The sequence below is a fragment of the Lissotriton vulgaris genome, chromosome 5, assembly GCF_964263255.1.
Source record: "Lissotriton vulgaris chromosome 5, aLisVul1.2, whole genome shotgun sequence".
NCBI classification, from domain to species: domain Eukaryota; kingdom Metazoa; phylum Chordata; class Amphibia; order Caudata; family Salamandridae; genus Lissotriton; species Lissotriton vulgaris.
Window position 1 is genome coordinate 875,644,727 of NC_141693.1, and position 21,111 is coordinate 875,665,837.

At 43.9% G+C, this 21,111-nt stretch overlaps 1 protein-coding gene across 3 annotated transcripts in view; it reads right to left on the reverse strand.

Annotated features, from left to right (window-relative positions):
- Positions 1-21,111, reverse strand: part of BICC1 (BicC family RNA binding protein 1) — an 808,889-nt gene that overhangs the window by 54,229 nt on the left and 733,549 nt on the right. For all 3 annotated transcript variants that reach the window (XM_086922454.1, XM_086922453.1, XM_086922451.1), the window contains 2 exons: positions 12,205-12,401; positions 1,281-1,422 (listed from right to left, as the gene is read on the reverse strand). In XM_086922454.1, the coding sequence (XP_086778580.1) occupies positions 1,281-1,422; positions 12,205-12,401 (339 nt within the window). The remainder of the gene's footprint in view (positions 1-1,280; positions 1,423-12,204; positions 12,402-21,111) is intronic.

The window sequence follows — 21,111 nt, forward strand, 5'->3', positions numbered from 1 at the left end:
GCATGAAGTTGTAAGGATTTCTTTCTTATAAACAGAACCGGATGAAGTGGACAAACCAGCAATTTTGACTTCAGCCCTGTGTTGAAGGCATACTACTTAAAGGTGGGATCAGTCTCCCACAGCCTACTGGTGTCAGAAAAGCATTTCCCGGGAACCCAAGAAGAAATAAAAAAGTCGACAACTATAAGCTATTCCTATTCTGCTATTATGGTTCCACTTTTGCTATAGTCTGCCACTGCTGACAAAAGACATCTGAAGGCAGTCCTGGAAAGCCTATGAGGCACAAGAAGCTCATATATGATCGCCCTCCTCAGGCTCTTAAGTATTTAGTCACGAAATGGAGGAGACAATTAAGAAAATGACAGAAAGCATGGAGCTCAGGCTGCAGACCAGCCAAAAACCTAGCCAATTTTTTACAAGATGCTTTTTTTTATCTACATCTTTTGCACTGATGTGTCCTGCTACATTTAATTTTGAAATTGATGGACCTCTACTGACAAAAATACCTGACCCTACCTTTTCTCTCAGTCCCTTGTAGAGGAAACATTCCAGAATTTCAGTTCTGCACTCTGATCTTCCATATGGAGTTCTATGGTCTGTCTTCTACCATCAACAGACAGCTTCCATTCAGATTTAAGGTCTAATGAACATAGTTAGTGACGCTAACCAGAGTGAGCCAGCATTGCTGAAAAGGGTGTGGGTACTCCCGAACAAGAAGGCAATAATTATGTTGTCATTAACAGAGTTGTGTTTAGGGAATCTAGTCGATCCTGTTGCCAGTGCATAAACCACTAGGGGAGTAGAAGCCAATCCTGGACTTACGTGAATCGGTTAATTTCTTATCACTAGTTCATGAACTTAGCCAGAAATACAATATTTCGTCTGGTAATGCCATGACACTTTTTGCCATCATTGGAACTCCAGGATGCGTATTGGTCTTTCTATAATGTGTTTATATGACCAAATAAAGTTATTGAACTACAAGTGCAACTTCTTTGTTTGCCAAGGTTCACCTTTATGATTGTACCAAGCACAGTGAAGAATTATATGCACCTACATCTGATATTTAGGACAGAAAAAATTATGAGCCAATGAAAATAATTTTCTCCATGATATAAAAAAATGTTTTAGTTTGTATACTAGATAATGCAACTGCCTGTATGTTTAAGTTGAACAATGCACTTGTAATGACAACTAATCGGTCTGTATGAAAGATGCACTCAGCAACATCAGTTTTAAAAATGCTTCAAAAACAAACATTTGGAAACATGATATTGTACCTTCTTCATTGTTTGATTTGTTGGAAACTTGATCAGAAGGGCTGTGGCTATTTGTCTGTCTCGAAGGGTCTGAGTGATTTGCACTTAGTACCTTTTCTCCCAGAGATGATGCCGAAATCGAACCATATTTCATGCTTGAAGGCTACAAAAATTATGAAATAGATATATTACTGTAATAAACAAAAATATGTATTCTCCTATTCTTCACGCTTGCTATTAATGACCCTTCTTGTGGGATTCCCATTTTATTAAGGGACAATCGTGGGTTTCTCTTCCAAATTAATGATTGCCTACAAATGAACCATGAAATACACATTTGACCACACTCTGGAGCCATACTTTAGTTAAGCATTGAATAAAGCACACTTTCAAAGTAAAGTGATAAAAACATACTTTTCACAGACACATGCAGCTTAAACCTGCAATTTATGAAGAATTTATATGCAAACATAACGAATGAGTGTTTTTTAGATGATTGATTCATGTCTATATCGTCTAAAAAAGGGAAAACGATCTGGAAATTGAAAACAACCTCCGGGTCCCGTAAAGTTTAAAGTTAAAAATATATTGCCACTTATCCCTACGGCAAGCCATTGCATACAGGTTGATGAACACATCTAATGCTCGAGTGTAATAATATAAATCATTATTTAATTTATATTTAGTTTTGTTACTTTAATCTACATGCATTATTATCTATTTTATGCATGAGAAAGTTTCTGGGTAGCAACTACATAAGAAAGTCTCCTTTAGGGAAACAGCCTTTACTACGCAGGTAAGTATTTGTACCTTTACCACGCAGGTTAGTTAATTTATTTTTCTTTAATAACAATTTTTTGGCAAAAAGTGGTTTAAGTGCAGGTAAGGAAAATGGAGGTAAAGGTGATTTTAGGGTTTTGAGATCAGTAGAGGTAAAGGCAGCAGCGACCCGTGCAGGTAAGAGCGGAGGGGCTGGGTGGGATTTGAAGATCACAAGGGAAAATTAAATAATGAATTATTTTTCCCTCCTCGCCTGTTGAACACCCCCACCCGGCCCCACCACTCTTACCTGCACGGGCTGCAGCTGGGTAAAGGGAAGTAAAGGTAATTTTAGCTTTTAGCGATAAAGGGCGGGTAGGGTGATTATAGGGATTGGTGGTGGGTAGAGAAAAGAGATTGAAGTAGTGTAAGAAAAAAGAATGGTTCACCAAAAATGAAACACACACATATATATATATATATGTATATATCTATATATATATCTATATATATATATCTATATATATATATATATATATATATATATATATATATATATATATATATATATATATATATATATATATATATATATATATATAGACAAAAGTTACAAAGACGTTAGAGTTGGGCTCAGATTTAGCTTAAGCAAAAACAGTGAAATTCAGCAGTTATAGTTACTTAAGCAGACTATAACTTACATATTACATCACTCATGACATGATCAATGACCTCACTGTGACATCTCAAGTGACATCATTGATTACACCATCAATGATCTTGGATTTCTGGGTATAGGAAGGGGCTGTGACCCATACAAGTTGTTCTCTTCTGATCCTAACTTGAGGGGGGCCTGCTGCTTGTGGGCGCCAGGAGGAACCGCCACTGGGTGCTGCCTCCCTGCCTGGAGGGCCCTGTGAGCTGGCCCCTGGGCCCAGTCACTGCCCCCCCCTTTTTGCCTGCATTCTAAAAGGACCTACATTGGACTTGGAGACTACAGCACCTGAGAGCGCTCCACTGCCCCTGCTAAGGAGGCACTTTGTCTTTCGCGGACAGCGCTCTGTTGTAGGGCCAAAAGGAGCGGCGCTTCTGTTGCCAGCTGCAGCGTGGAGGTGCGATCGATTTTGCAAGGGAATCCCCGGCGTGGAGATTCCCCCTCATACCTGCCATTTCGTATCCCTAGCGGGCACCAGGGACTTTTGCTGAGGATTTAAGACCCCTGGCAGATGCCCACCCTGCCAGGAGCTTGGTGCAATTGTTTCCTTTTTTATATATAGAGTCCTGGCGGGTACCCACCCCGCCAGAGACCTTGTAACTAAGCGGGTGCCTACCCCGCATCACCACTGCGGCCAGGGATTCAAGAGAAGCGCTGCCGCTATCCGGGAAACCCCGGAAGTCAGGCGATCCTCGCCATGACGTGGGCGGGGCCTGACCCGAAGGTGCTGAGACGAAAAGCAGGAAGCGGTGGGAGCCTACCCCGCGCTCCTGCACATAGCCGGAGGAATCCCGGGGCTCCCGTCTGGAAGGGAGAGCCCCGCAGCCAAAACCCAGCACCGGCAAGAGGAGAACCGGCCGCCGCCGAGTGGAGTGAAGAGGAGCAGCCCGGTGAGTAGGGGCTTCCTCGATAGTGACGGTGCCTTCAAGGCACATTGCCGGTGCTCGGAGGGGGCATCCTGAGCGGACCTGCCATTGCGGGCCACTCCACGCTGAGGCCATCATTGTTTAAAGAGCCCCAGAGGCTTCCACACACCCGGGGGCATTGTGGATTCAGAGCCCACGAGGGGCTCCTAGAGGCATTTTGGTATTTTGAGCCCGAGAGGCTCCAACGTCCACCAACTTCGCTGAGCCATTTCTGAGGATAGAGCGGCCCCGGTTGGCAGAGGGCCGCTCCCCCAGTGTGGTGGCATTGTTGTTTAGAGCCACGAGGCTCCTGAGGGCACAGTTGTTTTATCTATAGAGCCTGCGAGGCTCCCACGTGGTTTTGGGCCCCCTTGTCTCCGTGAAAGCCCAGAGAAGATTCCCAGCTGTCCAGCACTTAGTGACCAGCTGCTACTTTTAAGCCACCTTGCGCATCTCCTTTGGCTGCCTGCGCAGCCTTCCCTGACATTTTGGACACAGGGCGCTTCAGCCCCTGAGAGGCCAAGTTGGCCTGGTGACAGTTTAGGTGTTGTGCCCCTAGCGTGGGGTACATGTTTTTGCCTCATGTGCTTTTTGGCGCAAATGTGATACTTGTCTAATGTGATTTATGCATAGACTGCAATGCTCATGTATACCTCTAAATGTATTTTTATGCCTAGGAGGTTGTTTTCCCTAATATAGGTTCTACTAGTGAGTTCATGGTTCCCTGTGTGATATCTGCCTAAGGTGGTAAGGGTTGCGTAGTGTGTACTTACCTTTTACCAGTGATTACTGGTGGTGTGCTACATTTGCTATTTGGTGCTACAGTTTTATATGTGCTATGTGCTAAGCGTTATTCCTGCAAAGTGCTTATTCCTGACAAGGGCCCACGTGGCCCTGCCCCCTGTACATAATCCCCTGTAAATTCTGCCCGTGCCAGTGGCACATTGTAAAGTGTGTGTTTATTATCTAATGTGTTTGGTATAATACAAAGGCTATGTTTACATATAACCTTGTGTGGAGTTTCCTTTGTGGTGGGCCTTGGGTGTTGTTGCTGGGTGCGCGCACAAACGCTTTACACATCGCCTCTGAGATAAGCCTGACTGCTCGTGCCAAGCTACCAAGAGGGTGAGCAGGGGTTATCTTGGCGGGTGACATCCTTGCCCTGACGTAGAATGGTGGTTTCTGCCTGGCTTTGGCGCAAGCCTAAGCCAACCAGAAATCCCCATTTCTAACAGTGCATGGGTGCGTCAGTGGCTGTATGGGTTACTGAGTGGCTCTATGGGTGAATAAGTGGGTTATAGGGTCTGTATGAGTGAGTGGGTGTCTGAATGGCTGTACGAGTTAGGTACTTGGTTCTTATGTGGATGTATGAGTGAGTGAGTGTGTGGCTGTTTGAGTGAGTGTTTGGTTAAACAAGTTGGTGTGGTAGTGACTGTATTGGAGAGTAAGTCTCTGTGTGAATGGCTGTATGGGTGAGTGAGCAGAAGTACGAGTGTTTGTATGGATGTATGAATGGGTAGGTAAGTGGTTTTGTGAGTGCTTGTATGGGTGAGTGAGTGGCTGTGTTAAGAGGCTAAATGGGTGGGTGTGTGAGTGACTGTTGATAAATAAGTGGGTGTGTGAGTAGCTGTATGGGTAAGGGAATGTTTGCATTAGTGGCTGTACAAGTGAGTGCATGGTATGTGAGTGCCTCTTTAGAGGAGTGAGTGGGTGTGTAAGTATGGGTATGTGTCTGTGAATGGGTATGTAAATGCATGTGTTTGTGGGAGTAAGATCGATTGTATGGGGTGTGAGTGGTTTTGTGTATGATGTCATCAGTGATGTCATTTGTGATGTCACTGACCATGTCATGACTGATGTAATATGTGAGGTCATAAGCAGTGCATTGCGAGGGCGTAAGTTACAGTTAGCTCGGGTAACTTTAACTGCTGATTTGTTTTTAATTCTATTTAATATGCAATTCTATTTCCTAACTATAGGGTCTATTTAACCTTTGTTTTTTAAGTGAATATCTATGTTTTTTTTACTAGTAGTCTCATTTGCAGAGTGGTTGAGAAAGTTGTAGGGTCCTTCGACCACCTCTCAGGAATCCTGCTGTATGGGACTTACTGGACGTAACAGGAGGGCTTCTTGGCCCTCATGGTCCTTCAGCATCCAATATGACTTCATCCCCCAACCAGTAGTGTGCCAGGGGGTAGATTTGCAGAGTGGTAGAGAAAGGGGGCGTATGCTCCAAAGGTATCTCAGCATTCCCGCTGTGTGGGACTTACTGGAGGTAACAAGAGGGGTAGTTGGCCTCTTAGGGCCCTCAGCAGCAAAGGGGACGTCAGCTTCCAACTATTAGTGCACCAGGAGGAATGTTTGCAGAGTGGTGGAGAAAGGGGGCATGGCCTTGGACAAACTCTCAGCAATCCCACAGTGTGGGACTCACTGGAAGTAACAGGAGGGGTAGTTGGCCCCAAGGACCCTCAGGAGTCAAGAGAACTTCATCCTCCCACTAGTAGAGAGCCAGGAGGAATGTTTGCAGAGTGGTGGTGAAATGGGGCAGAGGCTCCAGTGAATTTCTGCCTGCTTTTTTTTTCTTTTATTAGGGTAGGGGGTCATGTGGCCCACTTCCCTGGGCCATTTTCAGGACAGGGGACCCAATCCCCCGAGGTTCAGCTTTTCTGAAATGATTGAGGGGGCTTGGCAGACCCCTCCACAGGTCGATTTCGGCCCAGGACTCCATCCCCTGGGGCCCAGCCTCTATTATGGGTGCCTGAATCCCACCCAGGACACCCACTCACATCTGTTGGGGGCTCTATGGGAGACTCCAGGCTCCTGTGGTCTCTGCTGGCTCCCACCTCCTGCAGGAGACAGCTTTGCTTTTAGACAGAGGGAGCTGCTAAATATGCAGCTCCCTCTTTCTAAAAGCAATTCTGCTCTGCTTCCAGCAAGCAATAGCTCGTTTAATGCTCTCACTTGCTGGAAGTGGAGTGTTTGCTGTGACTTTGACAGGAGCAGTAACGCTCCCGCCAAGCCACAAAAACAGCTATGCTCCGGGGGTGGGCACCCCGGGACAAAGCTGGAGTCTGCCCTGGGGGTGGTGGCGATCCCCATGGTCATGCAAGACTCCTGTAAGTGGGCTATGTGGCCCCCTCCTCTCTTCCATTTTGCCCCGGGTAAATGGTGGTTCCCATTTCATTCAAATTAAAGCTCCAGGGAGGTGATGGACCCTGGGGCTGCTGATGTGGGGTTCTGCAATGCCCCTGCATTGTTTAAGGATAAAGCCACTGGGAGGTGGTAGTCCCCGGGGCCGAGGGTGTCTACGTAGCCCCCCCATTCAATAAAATGACAGCCCCGGGGAGGTGGCGGCGCCTAGTGCTGCGGATGGTCCCTGTGGCCTCCGTATTGTTTTAAGATAAAGACCATGGGAGGTGGCAGCCCCAGGGCTGTGGGGGGTCTGCAAGAGGCCACCCTTTTATTAGTAAACAAGCCCGGGGGAGGTGGTGGTGTTCAGAGCCTTAATAAGCCCCAGGAGGGGGGGCCGTGCGCCCCCTCCTTTATTATGAAAATATCCCTGGGACCAGGCTTAACAAAGCGCGGGAGCCCACAAGTTTTTGTTTTAAAAATTCACCGGGAGTCATGGATCTAACAGAACTCCAGCCAATTTTTTTTTTTTACGATTTTCTGGCACCGCGGGGCCCGTGGATACGCGTCCCGAATGTATAACATTTTGGACTTTGGTTAATAACTCTGCAACTACTGAGCAGATTTATACCAAATCTACCTTACTGCCAAATTTGGTGTAATCCCTTTCAGGAGTTTTGGCTGCAGCCGTTTCTAAATTTCCTATGGAAATTAACATGGGGGAAAACATGTTTTGGACCCCCCCTTTTTCTCTGCCCCCGCTTCATGGATCACCTCTAAACTTTCAAGACAGCAGCTGAGGTGAATGGCAAACTAGTTTAGAAGATTTTGTGAGGATTCATCAAATTAAGCCAAAGTCATTGGCAAATTAAACATGCTTATCCTACCTACTGGTGATCGCCAGTAGGTAATATGTAATATGATATATATATATATATATATCCTTATTACTAAATGGGGAACCCTGATGGACTCCCGTCAATGTTTGTCAATATGCTCTCCCAGCTGGTCATTAACAACTCAAAATTATTGATCCTAGGGGATTTCAATTATTGGCCCTCTGACAATAGAGAGAGTGTCTACTTTTCTACCTTTTCCGATTTTTTAACTGGTATGAATTGCTCCCAACCCACGTTAAGGGCCATATTCTTGACCAGGTGTGGACTTCCCCTTATCCTCCCCTGTCCCTGGTCGGATCACTCCATCATTACCTTTTCCATCACTGTTACCTCCCATGCTAGTCGGGTCCTTGAGGGTAATCTCCCTGCCAGAAATTGGAATAGGGCTGATCTTGGTAAATTTGTAACCTTACTCAGAGCCTCAGCCCCCCCCCCCCCCCAATTGTGACTTCCTTGACACCCAAGCATCAGGTCTGAAGCACTGGCTTGAATCAGCCAGCGATATTGTAGCACCCCTCAAACAGGTTAGGTTAAAGCGCCCTCATGATGCGCAAAGAAGGTTTTCTGAGGAACTTAAAGGCATGAAGCTTAAACTCAGGCAGGCCGAGCGCGGCTGGGGACGTGACTATGCCCCTGATAAAAAGTTGGTATTCACGACCCTGCTCAAAGAGTACAAACTTGCTATCTTGCAAGCTAAAACCTCCTACTTTTCTAAGAAGATCTTAGATTCAGCTTCTAAAGCTAAAGACATTTTCTCTATCGTAGAGGAACTCTCGCACCCAGACAGGATCACTATTAAACCCCTTCCTTCTCGGGCACTTTGTGACTCCCTTAATCAGTTTTTTATTGATAAAATTGTTAACATTAAAAATAGTATTCCCTCTCTTCCTCCCTCTGACCCAGCCATTTCTGCTACTATCCCTGCTATCTCTAATTCTCAGCAAATCACTTCAAATACCCCCGATCTCGGAGGACGAGTTTTTAGTTTTGCTGAATAAGGTTACTTCTGGATTCCCCACTGATTGTTGCCCCCCCCATGTCTTGCGTGACACTTTTACTGCTTGTCCTCTCCCCCCACTGTCACTTTTGAATAACTCACTTAAAGCGGGCTTGGTCCCCAGCTCTTTTAAAATTGCTGAAGTGGTGCCCATCCTTAAAAAACCTAATGCTGACCCGTCCCTCCTGAGTAACTTTCATTCAATTTCCTTCCTTCCTTCCTTCCTTACCTCAGTAAGATACTTGAAGCCCATGTCACTAACTTTTTGAGCTCATTCATCGAGCGTATGCAGTTCCTCGATTCCCAACAGGCCGGATTCAGACCTATCCATTCTACTGAGGCGGTCATTCTTTCAGTGATGGAGGAACTGCGGTGGGGAGCGGACCTTAATACCAACCAGGCCTGGGTTCTCCTGGACTTGTCGGCCGCCTTTGACACGGTCGACCATGACATTCTGGTCGACCGTGTCAGGGAGGCCGGCATCCAGGGATCTGCCCTTGACTGGGTTTGCTCCTTCTTGAGCAATCGCTACCAGGCTGTCCGGCTCTCCCAGTTCGCTGCCGACAAAGTTGGGCTGACATGTTGCGTCCCACACAGCTCTTCCCTTTCCCCCCTCCTTTTTAATTTGTACCTCACCCCCCTCATCCGGTCTTTACGAGGCAGTAATGTCACTGCATTTAATTATGCAGATGACATTCAGTTGATCTTCGGCATCGATCCCTCGGCCCAATCCATCCACAATTTCCAGTCCACGCTGTGTCACATCAGTGACTGGATGGGGGCAAACCATCTCAAACTTAACCCCGGCAAGACCGAACTGGTTCTTATCGGGGTGCAACCAACCCGTGGAGTCCCAACTTCTGGCCCATCAGCTTGGGTCTCCCCCCTCGCCCTGCTGACTCAGCCAAAAGTTTGGGGGTAATCATTTGTAAAGATCTTTCGATGAAGCCTCAGATTAATGCAGTGGTTTCCTCCAGCTTCTTTCATTTGCGGAAAATCCACAAAATTGCCCGCTTTCTCAACACAGAGGCCCTCACCCTGACCTTACTGGCTTTGGTAATCTCCAGAATAGATTATGCCAACTCTCTCTATGTTGGTATCCCTGCCTACCAGCTGAATCGATTGCAGCTGGTTCAGAACTAGGCTGCTAGGCTAATCTTCCGCCAGCCTAGGAATTAGCATGTTCGCCCCCTGTTAAAGACACTTCACTGGCTCCCTGTAGCAGAGCGCTGCAATTCTAAATTAGGCTGCACCATTTTCAAGGCCCTTGCCGGCCTTGGTCCGTCATTCATCTCCTCCTTACTTCACCATTATGCTCCAGCTGCTACCTCCGTTCTTCTCATCTGGCCTTACTCAAGACACCTGTCTTTAAACGCAAGAAACACGGAGGGCTCAGATTTTCGTTTCTTGCCCCATCTTTCAGGAATGCCCTTAGAATGCAGGCTTACTACTTCCTACACTCACTTCAGATCTGCTCTCAAGACCTATCTGTTCCGTAGAGCACACAACTAGGTCTTCCTCTTTTTTCTCTTTCGCCTTGACAGTTCCTCTTCTGTCTCCATTTGCTCACAGCGCCAAGAAACCGTCAGGTGTTAGTATCGCTTTATAAGACCTTTACATAACATAACTGCAATGGCCAACATGCAGTTTGCCTGGTGAGACCAACGCGATCTCTTGACACACCCTTGAGAAGAGGGTGGGTCAAGCAATCACCTGACTGGGAGAAGTCACTTCATAAACTCCACCTGGATAGACCCCTTGGGAGAGTAAGGAGCCTGTGAAACCAGCACTGAAGAAAGCAAACCAAAGCTGAAACGCATCTGCCATTAGCGTTTCATGGACTGCCTGTCACCGAGTTCATGAATTCCATTAAAGCTGCTTTTGTCACTCTAGAGCTGGGTCGAGCTTTCCTTCGTGTGAGAGAGCGCATTGGGATATATATATGTACACACACACATGCATTCATACACACACAAACACACAGTATAAGCGGTCTCGTGACTGGAGATTTTAAATGGCGGACAAATGGTGCGGCTGATCTTCTGGAGGAAAATCATTTTTTCAAGGATTCAGCATACATATGTTTGTGTGTATGTGTGCACAAATATATTGATTTATTTTAAAGGAAACATGCTCCTGAATCCAGCAACTTGAAACAAACCCTCCCCAACTAGTTGAAGTGACCAGCTTTATTCCATCAAAGTCTCCATGCAAGACGTCTTTCGACCCCACAATGGGTCTTACTCATGTTTCAACCCCACAATGGGTCTTACTCATATACAAAATACAGAGTGGTGAGGATTGCTACCCCGTTTTAAACCTAAAGGGTATCAACATAAGAAAAGATTAAGTTGAGCTCAGTAGATAGTTCACAAGCTATAGTGAGTAGCTAAACAAATCAGATAGTAACAAGCGGATAGTAGAACATTAAGTACTTGATCACATTGGATCGTCACAATATACTACAAGTTAGTTCTTCAAAAGTCTTTCCCACTAGACTTTCTTTCCACATTTTCCAGTTCTTTAACAAACCATAATGAACTGCAAATGTAATGCACACTCCAATCAGTCTCTTCAACGACAAAGCTTTCCAATGTCTTGAATGCCAATAATATAGTACCACCTATCGTTTTATTCTACCTCAAAGAATCCAATTTAATGTAGGGCATAAACAATATGGTGCACAGTATCCAGGCCATTCTGTACTCACTGGTGTTACAAAAACATCCCATTCCAGGGACTGTCCTATATCCGAGCCCTGACCCGAGAGGAAGGGCGCCACTCTAAGCGGATTGCTTTCGGATGTATATATATAGATATAGATATATTTATATATCTATATATACATACACACACACCTATATACATACCACAAGATGTGTGGTAATGATCCACAATGTAATGGCATGCCTAGTAAAGGTCAACAAGTGATATTACATGCGTGGTAAAGGCATAGCTTTGCAATGTCATACAAACTAACTTTAAGCACCACCTGCAGGGCTTCCACTCACAAATCCTTTTATCAAGGAGTAGCAATATGAGTACCATCCACAAATAGGGGTGAGGGTGGCAAACAGTGCATCAAGTACTACAGTACGAAAATACTTTGAGACAGCTCTGCCATCACAAACCACATGTTTCCATTTAGGCCAGTAACATCTTCCAAAATGAGATGCAACAAATCTTACTGTTTGTTCATGAAAGGAATGGAGGCATAATGTTTTATATTAAAGAGAGGAGGGAATTTCTACTAACCCAAAGAGAAAAGCATTGTAAAAACGAAGATCACAAACACTAAATCATGTTTTAATATTCATCTAATACAAAATTCTGATTATTAAGACTTTTTTCAAACCATCAATCAGCAGTTTGCTAGAAACCGAGGATAAATTTAGTATCTAAATAAAAACTGCAGATTAACTAATAAAGAATTGCTCCTAATTATATGCGAAACACCTGATGTGCAGAAACACACGAGCAACCTACCAAAATTATGCGGTTATTACCTACGAGTAGGACAAATAGATGTGTTTGTGCTTACCTTGACATGCCCATTGAGAGAGCTGGGACATTTCTTGCTTTCAGAATGCATAGCGTTAACATGGACGTCCACAGGAGTCAGTCCTGGAGGGGGGGATGGAGGGGTCTGACCATAATGAGGCACTCCAGACAGCAGTATGCTGGTTAATGTGGCCTGGGCAGCAGAAGGTAACACCAGGTGCGGAATGGCGGAAAAGCCTAAAATAAAAGTTATTGAAATAAATGCTTTAGTTCATAGGCACAATGGCTCAAGTCCTGAAGCGGTCTTGAACCACATGGACCCAATAGGACAAACTTCGATTTAAAAAAAGATACCAGCATCTGTATCATAGTTTTTCCCCGAAAATGTCCATGTTTTGGGGGTTTTGCGTAAAGCACTTCACGAAAGCAACTTTTTAAATGATTCATTGAAGCTCAAAGCTAGCAAAACCAACTCCAGGCAGGCCTCCATCCATCTCCGAGCTCTTGGTATTCTAGTACCTCCAACCTCAGAATGGAACCCTGCCAGCATTATGCATATGTTAACAGTGCAGCCAGAAAATTACAATTAAGAAACACAAGTTAATGCATATTAAAATGTAGCATATCTTCTTATCTAAGTAACAAAAAAATTACAATAGAACAACATCTTTTCAATGCCCAAATACATCTTGACAATGAAAATACCTGAATGTTATCCTGTTCAAGTAATGGAAATGTCCCGGTTCGATTAAACATATAACATCTGCACACAAATATATAGTCTTTGTGCCAATAATGTTTTTTTTCATTAATGGAACACTTTTACCTCTGTTGGTGCCTAGCCACGCCTAGCCTTGCCTTGCCGACGGAGCCGCAGCCTGAGCAATTGAGCACGGAGCCAACCTACAGCGTGTGAACGCAAGACGCCAGACGCCGGTCCCTGGAAAACAAAATGGTACGAGAGGCGGCGTGTGATCCACGGGGGGGTACTGAGCCCCGGACAAGTTTGGAGACGTGGATATTGTGTGTCTGAGACACCCCTTAGCCACCCCTCAGCCCCGCAAAAGAAAAAGTAGCAGGAGAGCTTGCACGGGCATTGATAGGAGCCACCTGCGTTGCCAGGATCCATCGGAGGCACACCAGACAGCGGTGCAGCAGCGGGGGGTGGGGGGTGGTCAGGTACAGTTTGGACATCGAGACAGCACTCAAGATAGCACTTGAGGAGCCAGGAGCCAAGGAATGAAGGTGCCATTTTAGCATTTAGGCTACGAGAATCCGGGCTTATAATCGTCGTAGTAAGAATGGGGATCAATTGCCCTGAGCACAGGGAGAAGCAGGAGAGCCACCCTGGGAGAGGATAACAAGTGCGGCAAGGCAGGCTGGTGGACACAAGGCACAACAGAGGTAAGTGAAAGAATTAGCGTATTTTACAAGTCAATTTTGAACAGTGAACTGTGAAATTAATTGCAGCAGCATCAGAGGTAAGTGTATTACAAACCTAATAGATGGCCCCGAAAAGAGGGCAAAAATTGCGCAAAGACGAAAGCCCAGGGAGGAGTAAGTTAATGGAGGGCTCAATGTCACTGGAAGAGAGCCAGGAAAGCCAGGCCTCCGTCATGGACAACAGCAAGGGGTGACGCAAGAAAAGAAAAGTTAAAAGGGTAACTAAAAACGTCCCGCAAGCCAAAAGGGATTGCACTACAACTGCTAAGCGGGAAGATAACACGGCAGTCTCCAAATCTAAAAAGGACTTTGTAGGGAAACACTACAAATCTATAGAGCCAGTAATAAACCTGGAATACGAGGAAGACGAGGAGGAAAATGGCACGGAGGTCAGAGAAAAGACGGGGGTAGAGGAGGAGAACCAGATAAGGAAAGAAATGGGAGAATACCCGAATAAGAACCTTCTGATACAGAGGAAGGAAGGGAGGACACCATACTGATAACCCTTACCCTTCTGAGCCAAAATCTTCAAATAGCAGTGCCTCGTCTTTCATCATCGCCAAAAATGTGTTTGTTGCAATCCTCAGAAAATGAAGGGCAAAAAGGAAATGAAAGTCAGAGCCCGAGCTATGTCTGGGGAGGTGCGCCAGATCAAGCTCTGCAGCATCAAAGTTGTCAAAAAAACCTAACCCAGCAGGACGCTATAAGAACTGGAAGTCAAGCAAACCCAGAAAGAAACAACCCACAGGACTCGGTTCTCTCTGTAACGCCCACATCTTCCTTGATGGAACTAATATTGATGTTACAGAAGACATTAAGACATTACAAGAAATTCTAGCAGTAACACTATCAAAATATGGAGTGTTGAAAGCTCAGAAATTGTTTTTAAAAAAGATTGAAGAGGAATTGATGGGGATTAAGAGCCAAATGCCAAATATGTTAAGCCCAGTAGTTACCCCCCAGCCCACAGAAGAAAGCGTAGAGAATGAATCTGCAGATGCAGACGTGGTAAAACTAGTAGCTACACCCCAACCCATAGAACAAAGTATAGTGAATGAATCTGTAGAGGCATTAGATAATGTATATATCTCCAGACGCCCAATGCTGATAAAAAGGCGTGGTGTGTATGCAGTGGCCCCCACTAGGAATAGGGTTGGCAAGAAGCGGGTCCCGAACTTATCAACAAAGAGAAAAGGGAGGAAACTGGATTGGGAGGCACAGTCAGGCCTAAATGCATCCGCTCCGACCTATGTACTGATTGGACCCTCGCAATCGGAGATTAAAATAACAAAGACCCCAATAGTACCGAGGAAAAGGCGGAGGAAAAGGCGGAGTAGTAAGGAGTTGAAGGAGAAACCCTTATCAACTCACACTGTAAACCAGAAAGTAAGGATATCCTCAGGATAACCCAAAAGTGGCCAGAGAGTTGACAGCTCAAAATCTCGAGATCTAGCAGGAGTGGAAAGTAAAGGGTTGCCTCCAGGGAGATCAAAGGGCAGACAGTTAAAATACGAAACTCCCAAGAAATTTTTAGAGGTGGATAACAATAAATGGGTATACCGGCAACAGATACAGGCTGTGCAAAGGGGAAAGATGGTTAGAAAAATGAACCCCCTAAATAGGGCGCTGATTCTGACCGCATTCGCCAAATGCAGTAGCCTGAGTGGGATCAGCACAAACGATCTAAGGCAAATTGGCTTTGTTGAAAATAAAAATGGTAAGGAAGTAACAAAAGTGTCACTTCACTCGGACCTGGTAAAAATGGCAATTCTAAAAGCTACTAGTGAGATAACCCAAATGGGAATATGGGTAATACCAGACAGGGAAGTAAAAGTCCTCTCAGGCAGTACTTTTTTAAAATGCCACGCAGGTCTAGGGAGGAGACAAGTGAAGTTATTTAGAGATAACGAAGAAGACCGTAGCCGCATGAATATAGTGTTAAATAATACAGGAAATGATGCCTCATGGGATAACTGGTCTCTAAGTAGAAGCTATGTGGGAGACCCCAACGAGAGATATACGGAGGAAGGGGCAGAAGAGGGTGGCTTAAGTGAGGTAGAATAGGATGGGGGGGTGCCGCAATGTCTAAGTCTCTTAACATGGAGTGTAAATGGCCTAGAAAATGAGCTAAAGCGATAATATATAAAGGAAGTAGTAAACAAAGTGGAAATTGCCAGCCTACAAGAGACTTGGACATGTGACGAAACCCCATTCATCGAGGGATATCTACAATTGAGTCGTCCGGCCACGAGAAAAAGGTTTGGTCAACCATCGGGTGGGGGGGGGGTTAATGACCCTAGTCTCAACAAAAGTAATGAGAGAAGTAACATCGTTAAAAATGAAATGTAAATGGCTACAGGCTTGTAGACTAGAATTGTTGACCTTGGAAATGAAATACAAAATGTTGACTGTGATGAATGTATATATGCAGTGGGATAATGCAGCAGAGTATGAGAGTGAGATGGGATATTTTAAAGAGGATGCCGACCTTCTATTAGAAAAATATGCATCGGATGTACTGATAATTATGGGGGATTTTAATCACAAGCTAAACCCAAAGAAGGCCGACCTCTGGAATAGAGAATTGTTAGAGGTATATGGAATAAACCATGCTAGCTTTCCAGTATGTGAGACCTCGAAACAGGAAACGGAATTAGTAAATTTTCTAGGAGGTAGGGATCTCCTATGTCTGAATGGTAGAATGAAGACAAATTGCCCAGCAGGGAAGAGCTTTAAAATAGGTTTACAGAATTGTCCAATTGATTACATGTTTATGCCAGCTTGGAATTTCCCTCTAGTACGGGAATTCAAGATAGATCAAAAATAATTTAGTGACCATAATCCACTGTACTTAATGATATTTGGGGGAAGAAAGATGCCTCGAGACAAAGTGATCCCACAGAACGTCGAGTACCCTAAACGTGTAACGACACGACTCACTGAGGAATACCAGGAAAAACTGAAGGTTCTGCAAATTAAAGTTGAATCAGAAGATTTAGAGAGCAGAAACTTGGAATGCTTTATAGAGAAGATGGCCCAAGTAGTTCAGTGTCTAAGAATAGAATTAAAAAAAGGATAAAAAGAATAGCTCAAAACCCCCGGTCAGCCGAGTAAAATGGTTCTCTGTCGAGTGCCAATCTAGAAAAAGGGAGATACGGGCAGCACAAAGAAGGCAAAAAAAGAATTTCACCCATGAGAGACAGAAACGTATAAACAAGCTGAAAGGAGAATTTAAAAAAATGGTAAATGATGCAAAAAGGTCATATAAAGAGAAATGCTGGTTAAACCTGCTAGAAGCAATTGAAGAAAAAAATTTAAGACAATTCTGGAAAATGGTAAAGGCAGCGTCTGGTCAAACAGATGGAGATATGAAATGTGTAGTCAGTGAGGCAGCTTGGGAGGAGTACATAAGGGAATTGTATGGGGCATGAGTTCCTCGAGATCATGTAGAGCCCCGAAAGTGGCAGGAAATAACTGAAGATCTTAAATCAGAGTTTAACGAAAAGCAAGTAGAGCATATAATAAGAGAACTGAAGCTAACTCGTGCGGCAGGACCGGACAACCATCCCGCAATAATATTAAAGTCAGAGGTAAAGTGGTGGGCAAGATTCTTTGCCCAGATGTTCCATATAATACTATCAGAAGGCATAATGCCACCAAATTGGAAGGGCGCAGTAATCAGGCCAATCCATAAGAAAGGGAGTATGGATGCACCACAAAACCATAGACTGATTAACCTCCTAGATATAGGAGAGAAGGTATTTTCAACTATTGTATTAAATCGACTGAACGCATGGGTTAAGGAGTTTCAAATCGTACCCATAGAACAGGGAGGATTTAGGGAGGGGCACTCCACCATAGATCACGGCTTCGCATTGTGGGCAATGGCAAAGAAGTCAACGGAACAAAACAGCAAGTTATGCTGTTGTTTCGTTGACTGAGCAGCTTTTGATTCAGTAGATTGGGACTGCCTATGGGAAACATTAATGAAGGAAAAAATTCCCAAAGACCTACTTACTATAATAAAGGAACTACACCAAGGAAACTGGGTTCAAGTTATCAGGGATAGTGTGGGGTCATTGACACAAAAAATACTCATTGCAAACGGCTTGAGACAGTGTTGTGTTTTGGCCCCACAGTTATTCTCCATATTCCTGTCAGACCTACCTGCCTACTTAGAGGTTGAGGGTAGTGCAAGTCCCAGAATGGATGGAAAAAAGGTGCCCTGTCTACTTTATGCAGACGATCTGATAATAGTAGACCAGACCGGGATAGGCCTCCAAAGAAAGTTGAACGCATTTAATGTATACTGTGCTAGCAAATTCTTAACAGTAATCTTAGACAAAACAATTTTTTTTATGCTTTGGTAAAAAGGCAAGTAAGTTTAATTGGTGTCTAGGTGATCTTAAACTGGAAACGGTCAAAGAATATCGTTACCTAGGGATATGGTTTGATAATACACTAAACTGGCGTACTCATCTGGAAGCACAAAAAGCAAAAGCTCATACTTCAATCTGTGGACTAAAAAGGTTTAATCAGGATTATGGTGATCTGTCGCACCGACCACTACTAAAAGCTTTTAACGCAAGGATACCCCCACATGTCCTTTACGGAGCAGAAATCCTTTATTTGAGCGGTAAGGGAGTCTGGGACTTGGTGGAAGGGAAATACCTGAAAAGCCTCTTATCTCTCCCACAATCATCCATGGCCCAAGCTATAAGAACAGAAATAGGCACAAAGTCTTGGGAGGTACATGTACAAACTGTGGTAATCAGACTTTGGAAACAATTGTAAGATACAGAAGGTCAAAAAGTTGCACAATGGTGTAGGAAAGAAATTCAAAATAGTGACCTAAAATGGGCAAAAGCTTGTAGGGAAAGAATGGTGCAGGTTTGTGAAAGGCTAAAGGTGGAGGTGAACCAGGAAACGCAACAATTAGCCTGTACTAAGAGTGAGCTGAAATTTAATGGGAAGGAAGTATCCAGAAAGACTGATATGGGCTATCTGGCAAAGAAAAAATCAGTAGAATTTATGATGAACTCTTGGTCAAATGATAACTGGTTTCCCTACTTAGACATCCTACCAAATCGCTTTTATAGGCAGGAGATATTAAGGTTGCGGATTGGGATCAATCCATGGTTAATAAATAAAGATCTTAAATCAAAAATGTTAGATCATAAAGGGTGCTGCATGTGTAACCTGGGCACCAAAGGAGACCTTGTGCATACCCTTCTTGACTGCCTAACATTACTAGAACAGCGGAAACTGTGGCTGCGCCCAATATTTTTAAAACACGATATAAGAACAAAGGCGCAGGCGGCCAACCTCCTAACAGAAATGCCCACTATTGACATTGCAATTGCCCTAGGAAAATACATAAAGGTGGTCCAGAGCCTTCTAAGAAGCCTCGAGTAATCTGTAGGATTTTATAAATTTTAAACCAGTGAACTATATACCTGATGTAAAGAAAATGAAAGTGTTTTAAGTGATAATACGTTTTATTATAAGTGCCATTTTATTGGTGTTGGTTTGTAATGTATAAGGGTGTGTAAGAGTTTTAACCGATAATGGAATATTTTGTACAATGTTTTTATTATCTTTTATGAGAATATTTTAATCTTGTGGTATTGCCTCTTGCACTTGTTTAAAGATTAAGAACCCTTGATTATTATTCTCCCTCACATTGTATTGTGTTCGACCATACTATGTTCCACATGTTTTCCCAATCAAATCCTGTGTTCCAAGTCATTGCACAAAGTTAATTTTCATTCATTCAATTTATTGTCATCGTCCACCCATACGGTATTGCCTTTCACCTCTCATTTCTTTGAGATTCAAATCATTTGGAGCAACCCTTTTACACACTGGTACCTAGATGCACTCTTACCCAATCACCTCTTTTTAAATATAGGTCTTGTCTTCCTAATGCTCTCATTGTGCCTTTGTTCATATTTCTTCTGTTAATCCAATACTTTCTTTTCTAATTTAGCCATATTGACCTCAACGTGCTGTTCATCTATGCTGGTGTTACCTTAGTATGCGCAATTCTTCCCTTGAGTTACAATAAATGGTGTCTCACCAGTGGCTGAATATGGTGTGTTTCTATAGCTCTATTGCATGTTTTTGACTACTCTTTAATAATCCAAATAATTTTCAACAGCCAATTGCACTCACTCTTTGAACACAAGATTACATTGTTCTTCAAGGCCATTTCGATGGGGTTGATAAACCATCACTCTTTAATTTCTCAAGAACTCCTGGAACTCTTCTGCCACAAACTCCAGACCATTATGGGATATCACCAATTCAGGACATCCCAATCTTCTAAAGAATCTCATTACAAAAAACTCACAATGCATCAAGCTTTGTCTTCCTTCACAAAAGCTACTTCTGGCTATTTGGAAAAGCAGTCCATTAACACTGCAGCATACTTTCCTTCCAACCCCTTACAGTTCGATAGTCCACAAATGTCAATATCCAGTCTTTGCCAGCTTTCTCTGGTAATTTGGTTGGTTCAATAGGGGTTTACTCACCATAATGAATTTGTCACTGCACATGCATGCAATAAAGTTTTGCACAAATCTATTGATCTCTCTGCCTATGACAGCCCACCAAAAGTCCACTCTAGCCTTCCTCTTCATGGCCAACATTCCCCCATGGCCTTTGTGTAGCAACGCTAATAGTCTGGCCCACAATTCTATGGGTACTACTAACCTTCCATTTCATCCCTTCTCAGGATCCAGTTCCCAACAGACATTTCAGATCACACCAATCTATAATCGCAACACTCTTGTTTTGTAATATCAACCTGCCTTTTGGTTTGGGACAGGCTTGACATGTTTTCCAGCAAGGCCCCCTCATCTGTCTTCAATGCTTTTCTCCATTCATCTTTGGAAATGGCCCATTTTCATGATTCACTTACACTTGCCACAACCCAATTCTCATTATCATCTTCTCCGTTCGCACCAGGTAATGATAACCATGATAAACAATGTGCATTTATATTCTTCACTCCACGAACATAGTTGAACTCAAAATAGTATTCCTATAACTGATAAAGAATTTTTGGGGTCACCTTCCCAGGCCTCCTTGTAACAAAAATGTCAATAAGGGGTTTGTGATCTGGGCAAAGTGCAAATAAAGTTCACAACACAAAAGTGTTAAAGTACTGTATGGCCCAAAAGCAGGATAATGCCTCTTTCTTGATCGCTAAATATGTACTCTCCACTCCTTTAAGCGTCCTAGATGCAAATGCAACCATCCTTTCTTGGTTATTTTTTCTCTGCATTAAAACAGGCCCTTGACCAGGGGTCTCCAATAGTTTTTGTAATGAGAGCTACTTCTGATAAGTGAAAATAATCATGAGCTACTGAAAGGCAAGTAACTTGTGCATTGTTACCAGAAACCGCCGTGCCCAGCTTCATTGCCTTTAAACCTAATGTCCATGGAGCCCAATACTATGGTTTGAAGGAAATACTGTGATTAGGGGTACTATGACAGGGCT